Source organism: Chelon labrosus (genome assembly GCF_963514085.1).
Source record: "Chelon labrosus genome assembly, chromosome: 23".
NCBI classification, from domain to species: Eukaryota; Metazoa; Chordata; class Actinopteri; order Mugiliformes; family Mugilidae; genus Chelon; species Chelon labrosus.
The window spans coordinates 4,838,867-4,849,150 of NC_140356.1; the positions used below are offsets into that span (position 1 = coordinate 4,838,867).

At 40.4% G+C, this 10,284-nt stretch overlaps 1 protein-coding gene across 3 annotated transcripts; it reads left to right on the top strand.

Annotated features, from left to right (window-relative positions):
- The first annotated feature begins 1,357 nt into the window (after positions 1 to 1,357).
- LOC311508812 (sodium-coupled neutral amino acid symporter 2-like) lies at positions 1,358 to 9,697 on the top strand. Of its 3 annotated transcripts, XM_084573790.1 has the most exons (17): positions 1,358 to 1,807; positions 2,056 to 2,130; positions 2,668 to 2,787; positions 2,903 to 2,975; positions 3,076 to 3,191; positions 3,913 to 3,986; positions 4,090 to 4,182; positions 4,396 to 4,471; positions 4,959 to 5,041; positions 5,240 to 5,298; positions 5,582 to 5,764; positions 5,866 to 5,945; positions 6,076 to 6,176; positions 7,053 to 7,177; positions 7,268 to 7,412; positions 7,501 to 7,598; positions 7,903 to 9,697. In XM_084573790.1, the coding sequence occupies exons 3-17, from the start codon at positions 2,708 to 2,710 to the stop codon at positions 8,023 to 8,025; spliced, it is 1,509 nt and encodes a 502-aa protein (XP_084429916.1). In that variant the 5' UTR covers positions 1,358 to 1,807; positions 2,056 to 2,130; positions 2,668 to 2,707; the 3' UTR covers positions 8,026 to 9,697. The 3 variants fall into 3 exon arrangements, with proteins under 3 accessions (XP_084429916.1, XP_084429917.1, XP_084429918.1); XM_084573791.1 differs by lacking the exon at positions 1,358 to 1,807 and having other exon boundaries at positions 1,948 to 2,130; XM_084573792.1 differs by lacking the exons at positions 1,358 to 1,807; positions 2,056 to 2,130 and having other exon boundaries at positions 2,545 to 2,787.
- The last annotated feature ends 587 nt before the right edge of the window (positions 9,698 to 10,284 follow it).

A 10,284-nucleotide genomic window follows, 5' to 3' on the forward strand; every position in this document is an offset into this window, starting at 1 on the left:
TGATGGATCAAGCATCCACTTAATCACAAGGCCAAAGTGTAGCTACAGATATTATCACATCAATGCAACAATTTTCACTACATGTAAAATAACATCTTCATATAGCACTTCTAGATCTGAGAACATATACTGTACTTTTCAAAATGTACTGGAGTCAACATGTGGATGCACTCTATGTATAAATGGTTGTCAGTTCCCCAATAGGTTAATTATTTTGAGACAAGTTTTCTTCTTGTCAGCTCCTGATCATAATTATCGGAGACAAATTGCCACTTTAATTTAGTGGCCACTATGATTTTAAAGGACCCTTTTTGTTGTCGTTGTCTTTAACACTGTGTATGAAAAGCCGGTGTCTGGGTGACATGGAAACAAGGTGTATTGTGTTTATTATTCTGGTTCCTGAAAACAGACAAAAACGACTCAACTCAAAGTCAGCTGGCCAACTACATGAGTATAAAACATACAGCAGAGCACCAAATGTGTTGACCAAATGAAGCACTTTTTTTGTTTCCCTTTTGACAGCAGTGTCTCTTTGTCTCCATGCTCCACCCTCAATAATATTTCCTCTTCGGTTTTCTGTCAGATTGTGGTGAGTTGTCATACAAGGTTATGTGTGCATAACTGATGAGGAATGAAAGCAAGCATACAGCCACCCCAACTGAACAGACAGGCTTTCAAAATGAACCAGCATCTTACATATTTCAGTGCACTGGGCTGACATTATACTGTGAGGTCAGAAACATCTTCTTTTAGTGTTTTCGACAGGCAGAATGTTCTGTTCTCTCTAAATAACTTTTTTTTCTAATCTTACATACTGCTTCATGGAGCACTTGTCAATGGCAATTGCCAATCATGATGCCACATCCTGGTTTTCTAACATCTAACAACTAACTTAAGTGTCTTAGTTTGGCCCAAGTTCCATCCATTAACAAGGAGGGGGTGGAGCTTATGTCCTAAAATGACCGATACTGCAGCCTCCATTCTTTGCCTTCACTTTTGAGGTACTGTCATCAAGGTATCCACTTTTTTTTTTTTTTTTTTTTTACAACAAATGGGGGAAACTCGAGGCACCACAGGCTCACAGGGAGACAGGTCACAAAGAGCACTGCTTACTGCGTCCATTCAAATATTCTGGGGAGTGCAATTTAACCATGGGATTGCATCAGCCAGAGGGCGGGCCCATCTGCAGGTGGGTACTGGGCGTGTCCTCTTCCCAGAAGCCACTATTGTCACTCTGTATATTTATGTATTTATTTATTTTGGGCTGTGTGTTCCTTCTGCTTCAACAAACTAGTCCTTCAGCAAACAAGGGTTTTTCCAAGTTCAAGCTGCAGCACACACTTTAAACCCATGAGGGTATTATGGGAGTCAAAGAGAAAGGTGTAGAAATGTGATGAAGAAAGATGTGGAGACTGATGGTGGTCCTCTGATGTTTGGATGGAGGAAGCCAGGGAGTGAGATTCAGGTTATGGTTTTTCTGGGTGCGAGCCTCTAAGTCAGGCTGCTCTGTTTGTACACAAACCACTGGCATGTGTGAAACAGCCTCCACCTCAACTGGATTAGACTCCTCCTCCTCCTTTCCTTCCTGCCCTGCTACTCTTTGTCTCTCCAGGTATGGGCCGATGTACTTCTCATCTCTATTAAAAGGTGAATTTCCTGGTTGTTCAGCAGCAGAGTCTCTTGTCCAAGCAAACAACATCCCTGGGAATTTAGTTTAATTGGTAAATAGATTGAAGAAATCTTGGACATTGACGTTTCTACTTTTAACTCGAAGGATTTCACAGACATCCTACCACATCTTTAAAAGGTAAGGATTCTTTTTTTTTTTTTTTTACATCAGTTTTTCAATTTTCTCATAGGGATATTTTCCTACAGGTCCTGTCCACACATCTCCAGAAACTGTGTTTTAGATTAGATCTTAAACCATAAACCCCATTCGCAGGGATTAGTATTACAATGACCCCCCTTTTTATTACTCCTCTTTTCCTTATTAAGTAAACCTCAAAAGATTATTGAGTTGTTCCTACACTGTTTTTGCGTGTGTGTCTGTGTCAGGCTACATCCTGCTGGGGATGACTGCTGCCATCAAGGAGTGTCACTGCTGGGTTGGGGGTGTCTGGTCCGGTCTAGGTGGGTGCTACATGTCTCAGTAACATCCACATGAATGCCAGGTCCAAAATTAACAGTGCTTCTGCCTCATGTCACCATAGACCAAAGTTTTGTCTCAGCCACTGAATTGTTACCTAAAAAGCAACATAGGCGCATATTTAATGATGATTTCCTATATGCACATACAGGTTCATGAAGACCTACAACATTTACATTTATACTGTATAATGTAAAAATATATCCATTTATGTAACAGTTCCAGACCCTTCACAGTAACAGTATCTCTCAGTAAATTAAATCTCACAGATGACCTTGCAGTTATTACCAATTACTAAAGGTCCTTAGCTAAAAAAAAAAAAAAAAAAAAATCACTTCTAATGGGTGTGAACTTATCTGTCAGAATCTGTTTCCGTGTACATGTGTGGGGGAGGGTGGTGTCATGACGTGACACTGCAGAGCTACCTGTCCACTATCTTACTGACTGATTATATGGCAGAATTAGGAAGACACATACAAAATACATACACTTACAAATCCATTTTCTCCTTTTTTTTCCAGTTATAAAATGCACTAAAAGAAACGCTCTGCCAAAACTGAAATGAACATATTCAGCACTGCTCAAGAAGATGACTGCAGCAGCTCCAACAGCAATGAGTCGGAGAAGGTGCAACTGGACGAGTGAGGCTCATTTCAAAATACTGGAAATCTTCACACAATGCTTTGAAAACCGTATATCATGTATATTAAATCACAAGGATTTCTCCGACTACTTCTCCTTGATTTCCTTTTATAGCCTTAATGTAGATGCAGAGAGTCAAAACTTCCTCCCTGACCATCACCCGAGCAAGAAGGATGAGACTGAATATGTAAGAGCTCCTCTTATCCTCCATCACATGTATCTCCTTTCAACAATCATGTGATTGTTTATCATTCACTAACTGTGACCACTTTGTGTTTTCTCCACAGCATCGGGGCAGTGCCTCCTTTGGCATTTCCGTCTTCAACCTGAGCAACACCATCATGGGCAGTGGCATCCTGGGTCTGTCCTTTGCCATGGCCAACACTGGAATTGTCCTATTTGTGTAAGCATTTATTTATTCAAGCATACGGAGCAAGTATTATTAATTAGGCTTCATTAAAAAAGGTGATTTGGTAATACTGCAGACAATAGTAACATTATTTCCAAGAAATTTATTCACAAGATGTGGGCACAATTTGGTTTCAAAGGAGATTCAGATTCAGCTGTGGCGAGTGCAGGCACGCGTTTTTATTTTCAGCTTAGATGTCCCTTAATGTTACTCTCTAAGACGGTGGAAGTAACCTTTAGCAGTGGTTTCATCATGGAGGTTCTGTGTTGGACCACATGCCTCATAGATCAATTTTTGATCATAACTTGGGCATAAGTCTGAATGGTGACCCTCTATATGATAATACAGCTGCATTTCACTCAACGCTATGTATGCAAATAAATGACAGAAGAAATACCACCTTTCCAAATAACATGGAATAATTCTGGATTTCTGTGATGAACAATATCGTTAGATTAAAGTTTTAAAGGGGTTCTTAATAAAGATATCATGTTAAAATATGTCGCAATTCAATTTAAATATAAGTTTATTACAGTTTATAATTTATTGGTTAATTCAGGATTATTGCCTCATTGGTAAATAGTCAACAGATTAAGATTAAGATAAATTCTGTTTCAGTTGGCCTTTAAAGACCCATGTTCAGCACTTCATCAGTGATATTCTTGGTTTTGTCCGAGTCGACATATAGCTGATGATCCCTCTCGTCTGTTTACAGGATTCTCCTTGTGACCGTCGCTTTCTTCTCCTTGTATTCTGTCCACTTGCTGGTGAAGACGGCCAATGAAGGAGGTGAGTTTGTCATACTGTATATTCAAGTGTCCAAACTCCCCAATTCCTATTTGAGGTTTTAAATGCTAAATCTGCAATTCTTAAGGTGTTTTTCTCTTCAAAGGTGCGCTGGTTTATGAACAATTGGGTTACAAAGCCTTCGGGTTACGGGGGAAACTTGCAGCCACCTGTTCCATCTCCATGCAATACATTGGAGGTGAGAGTTATCACAGTATGTTCTTGTATGGGTTATGAAACAAACTACCACATGGTTATTCTGCAAACTAAAACACTTTTTCCTTTGTTGAACATCTCGGCCTCTTAATGAATGTTAAGGATCACTATTTTCGTAGAGGAGTTTCCTGCATCAACATGACTTGGTTTATTTTACAGTGAAATGTACTAACTGCAGTTTCTTTTGTCTACACAGCAATGTCAAGCTACCTCTACATTGTCAAATACGAGCTGCCCATCGTCATTCAAGCTTTTACGGGAAGCAACAATGGGTGAGTCACTAAATATATTACTAGCTTGTAGTCAGAGTGCCTTAAAGGTAAAATGGCTGGTTTGGCTGTCTTTAACGGCATCGCATGGAGTTGTCTTGTAAACAAACAAAGCTTATGTTTACAACATGGTGGCTGGCTCATAAAAAGATGCTCCATAGCACTACTAGTGGTCAGAATTTCCTTGACGTAGCTTTAATCTCAGGATGCGACTCTTAGGGCTTTACAGATATCAGCCAATGCAGTCATACTACGTAGGCCATTTCATTATATTATATAATATTTAATGAACTAATATAGCACTATTACTTATTTGCAATTCCAGTTAGCTGGTCGACATATTAAACACTGAGTATTACTCTCTGTAATGCGTTAACTAAAACTGGTAAAAGAGTGGTCCTTTAATATAAAATAGAAACAAGCTACAAAGAAACAATTTGACATCATATCATGATAAGTTCCACTGCTTACAATGTGTCTTGTGTTTCAGAGAATGGTACATTAATGGAGACTACCTGGTACTGATCGTGACGGTTTCCATTATCCTGCCCCTCTCGTTGCCCAAAAACCTGGGTAAGTGGTGTATATGAGTGTTTTTAAATCACAAGCATCTCTGAATACGGTTGGGTTAGGAGTTAGTGACTCACATACACATGCAAGACTTCAATAAGCCTTAAACTGTTAACAGTCTAGAGTGAAGTGATAGAAAGGGAGCATTTTACAGCTTTAAAATAGAAACAACTCACTGCTCATGTTTGTGTCCCCTCTCAGCTTACCTTGGTTACACCAGTGGTCTGTCCCTCCTCTGCATGGTGTTCTTTCTGATTGTGGTGAGTATGACCCTCCTTCTCTCCTGACACACCAAATTGTTTTATGCCATCATTACTTGGCACATGCATGTACATGCTGAATCTTAGTCAGAACACATTCCACTCTTCCTATGAAATCCCTACCTGTTGTATTGGGCAGTGCAGTGAGATGGGGTTGTAAGAAGATGCATCACAGGATGGTTTATGGATCTTACCCCATGACAAGACTTCAAATTAAAAATGGCAGTACCCATCTCCAGATATTTTTAAAGTGTAATCTAAAAATTGCTCTCTGGTTCTCCAGGTGATCATTAAGAAGTTCCAGATCCCGTGCCCTCTGCATATTGACGACAATGCTCTGAACGAAATCACTGCCGTTAACTCCACAGCCGTTAACTCCACAGCCGTTAACTCCACAGCCGTTAACTCCACTGCCGTGGACTACAGCGACACCTGCAAGCCAAAATACTTTGTCTGGAACTCCCAGGTAAGGACCTTTAAGATGCTGAACATCAAGAGGACTGAAACAAAACTAATGAAATTAGGTGAAATGTTTGGTACAAATTTCTTTTGTCTTTTGTTTCCCAGACTGTCTACACTGTTCCCATTTTGACCTTTGCCTTCGTGTGCCACCCCTCCATCCTGCCCATGTACAAAGAGCTCAAAGAGTAAGTGTGCGCTGGCTGCTTGCTTCTCAATTTTCCAACAACAGGTGCTGTCCTATCACCTATTCCCCACTTGTTATCAGTTTTGGACTGTCGTCTAAATGATACATTCTCTCCCTTCTTCCCTAAACAGCCGTTCCCGTAAAAAGATGCAGAACGTTGCCAATGTGTCCTTCCTGGCCATGTTCATCATGTACCTGCTCGCCGCTCTCTTTGGATACCTGACCTTCAACGGTGAGTCTTTTGATTGAATATTTGTTTTTAGCAAAGGATAGAATCCCCTACTAGTGTGGGTTTACAAGCAGTCATTGTCCTCTAGGATCAATTGTCCAAGGTTAGGCGAAGTAGCTTCCGGGTCTGAATAGTGAGTGGAGGCCTCTTATTAAGTTTTTGTCAACAAACGTGTACAGAGGGCAGTGGATGTTATTAACAAAATCTGAGGTTAGTCAGCATTGGTAACAGACTAAGCAAAGAATTACAGACATTCCTCTCCCCAGCTATGTCATGCAGATCACAAGGCTTTCCCTGGCCAGTTCACATATATAATCCCTCCAACATATTCTGGGTCTACTCTGGGGTCTCCCCCGGGATCTGGATGGTAAAGCTTCAATGGACTGTAGGAAAGCAGCTTTCCAGACTGTCCATTGTTAAATGAAATATTTCACCCCTGAACCTGGTGTATCAATCAGTTCTTCCCTACCTGTGAGCACCAAGTATATGTCTTGCGTGGCAGTTTAAATGAGCCATTGAATGGGTGTTCCGATTGACAGATGACATGACATGAGGACTGGATGAGGTTCTCTTTGTCTGCTGTCAGGACTTGTGTGAAGAATGTTTTGAAACATTTTTACACAGAAATGCTGTGTGCAGATATGGTGATTGTGTACTCTGTGGACCGTTTTTTCCTGTATAGAAATTGGTGGCTATCAAAAATGGAAGGGAGCCTGGCTGGCTTTGATATGCCTCTCAATGCTCTTTGTGAGAGCAACTGGTCTGTATTCTTTTAAACTGTCTACAGCATGGTTTTTGCTGTAACAGGGGAACATGTGAGTGTGGAAGTGTCCCTTGTTGGTTTGTGACTCAAAACGTCTTTGTTGTCTTTCTACACAGATCAAGTAGGGCCTGAGCTGCTGCACACCTACGCCAAGGTTTATAAGTCTGATGTTCTCCTACTGATCGTCCGTCTGGCCGTGTTGATCGCCGTTACCCTCACCGTCCCAATGGTGCTCTTCCCTGTAAGTGTCCAACAAGTTATGTAAATGACTAGATGAATAGAAATAGTAGGTCACGTAGGATAACCTCTCTTTCTGTCTCTCGCTGTGCAGATTCGCACTTCCTTCAACCATCACCTGTGCACCTCTAAGGAGTTCAGCTGGATCCGCCACATCGTCATCACCGTGGTCCTGCTGGGTGGCACCAACCTCCTGGTTATCTTCGTCCCCACCATAAGAGACATCTTTGGCTTCATCGGTGGGTATTTACAAGTGTTAATGTGCCGTAATGTCATGTACGTTATAAAAAGAAATTGTTGTGACATAAAAGTTCTTCCCTCCATCAGGCGCCTCTTCTGCTGCCATGCTCATCTTCATCCTGCCCTCGGCTTTCTACATCAAACTGGTCAAGAAGGAGTCCATGAAGTCTGCGCAAAAGATCGGGGTAAGGAATTAGATCGAAAGATTAGACTTGGAACTCTTTGGAAACCTTAGCCAGTTAGCTTAGTATAAAAGGAATGAGGCTGAACAGTTAGCTTGTTTGCCTCTCTTATATAGCATAGCCTTTTCCTATGCTAAGCTAAGCTAATTAGCTGCTGGCTCTAGCTTTATAGTTAACAGACAATTGAAATGTAACTTGTAAAGAAAGCCAGGAAGCACATTAGTGCACATCCTGAATTGTCGAAGACTTCATTTAAGTTGCTCTGGTTCCACATATTAGCTAAATGTGAAACTGTTTTCCTTTCTAGGCCACCCTCTTCCTGATGTGTGGAATCCTGGTCATGTTTGGCTGCATGACCCTCATCATCCTGGACTGGATCCATAACGCTTCACAGAGTCCGGTTGAACAGGCATTAAACACTGGACACTAAAGTTCCAGCGCGTCCCGCGATCCAGTTTTTTGTCCTATTGTGACACAGTGTTTGTTTATGGATTATCTGTTTTACTATATGTATATAATAATGTGTATGTGTATATATATTATTAATTTAAGCTGATTAATAATTCATAATAAAATTAAAGCAAAGTTAATGCATTAATAATGAGTTGTGCAACTCACCCACTTGTGTTCCTTGCGACCCTTGGCCAGCCCCCTACTTCAGGAAATCAGGAAGTGACTGATGTAGGAGAAAGCATGCAGAACCAAAAGAGCAGAAATGGATCAGCACCTGAACTGAGATACGATCTGAGTCCATCATGTTGTAAATACCACGTCTTAAATACCACTTTCTGGCAAGCACACAGCTGATACAGAAAGGCCTCTTCCCATCGCCCAACTAATCAGCTCCCACCAAAGCAAATCCAGACCAACTTTCTGCCACATAAAATGTGGCAAAGTTTGTGTGCCCTAATTGGAACATCAACTGAAAACACATTTATCTCTAGGTTCTTAAACAATCACTGCTCCATAGTCAGGTTTCTATCCAAATGCAGTGCTCATTTTATCTGAATTTCATTAAAACCAGTAAAAGCAAATTCCCATTTAATGTAAGAATTAAAGCTGCAAATTAAAAAAAAAGCTGTTTACGCCCCCTTGAGGCTGAAGCTGTAAAATGCACCCTTCTTAATGTGTTGAGATAGAAACAAAAGCTCACTCTGAAGTCCCTCATGCATGCCTCTGACACAAAGAACACTGGGAAGCAGCTAATTATTTGACTACTCTCTGGATGCACAGTTTGTGTTCACGCATCAATATTTATTACACATTCAGCCGAGGGGGTGGGCTCAGTTTCAACCTAACTAGCCACCACCTCAAGAGCTGCACCTTACATTATACACCATCTGCTGATTGGTCATCCCACTGTGGGTCCAATCAGGGCCCTGATTACAATCACTCTCATCAGATCACAGCCCATCACTGGGCCAGACACATTAATAAAGGCAATGCACTGGGTTGTTTTTATTTTTTTTTGTCTTTTTTTTTTGTTTTTTACTAGGCTCTCATCTGAAATGTTTAGAATAACATTGACAATATTCAGTTAATAAGCTATGAGATCAGGATGCCTTAGAAATTCATTGTACCAGCTGGCACCCAGGGAGAGGCTGCTCACTACATGAGCTCACCGAGTGTTGCAGCCTCAGCATCAGCCGTCCTCACCTAATCATGCTACGCCATGCGCTCCATACAGTAGTTCCCAAGTCACAAGATCTATGCAAAATAAAAGGCTCTTGCATTACAATTTCTGATTGGATCATTCTTAGGTGGGTGCTACATGTCAAAGTAACATCCACATGAATGCCAGGTCTAAAAGCTTCCCAGCAGAACATTGTAATGTCACGAGATGGTCAATGTTATTTACTTCTCCGGTCAGTGTCCTTTGTTGGAGACATTTGTGGCCAGGGTGGTGCTGTGGTCAGCCATTACAGTCAATTCAATTCCATTCCGTTTTGACTTAGATTTAGGTATTTTTACTACTGTTTATTTTTATCTTTTTAATACAGTGTTTTTTACAATTTATACTGAGCCTCTTGCAGAACAGTGAAACAAAATCTTGTTGCACTGTACAATCTGTGTTCTACAATGACAATAAAGGATATTCTATTCTGTTATTATTATTTTACTTGTGAACAATTTTTTTTTCAAATTCTTTTTTTTTTTTTTTGGATGACAATGGAAAATCAAAGGGATGCACGTTTTTGCTTCTTATTTTTTCAGTTCTCCAGATTTCCAGAGAATAATCCGAGATCACTTTTATGTCCAAATGAATCTCTACTATTTTTCCCTTTTTGTCAAAACTGTATTACAGAAGAGATAAGTACGTACATGACATTATCTTTAGCAAGTGTAATGAAGATGCAAACATGTTTGAACCAGAAGAAAAGTTGATGGTAAACGTTTTTTTTCTGCATATTATGAACAAGCAGTAAAAAGCAGTCGAACTCTGCTTTAAATGATTAGTTTAACTTTTTGCAACTACAAGGCCAAGGCCGTGTGGACATCTTGTGTTCATGGTGATGTGAGGCCATCATTAACTGGCTCCAGATAACATTTTTTCTTGAAAGAATTCTTCCTAAATATGGAAATATTTATCAACTTTTGTTGACCTCAGATCTTGACATGTACGCTGTTTGGAAAAAGTCCATGGATTTATGAGATGGGTTTCTTTCTTGCTGAATAAAGGGTACTTTTC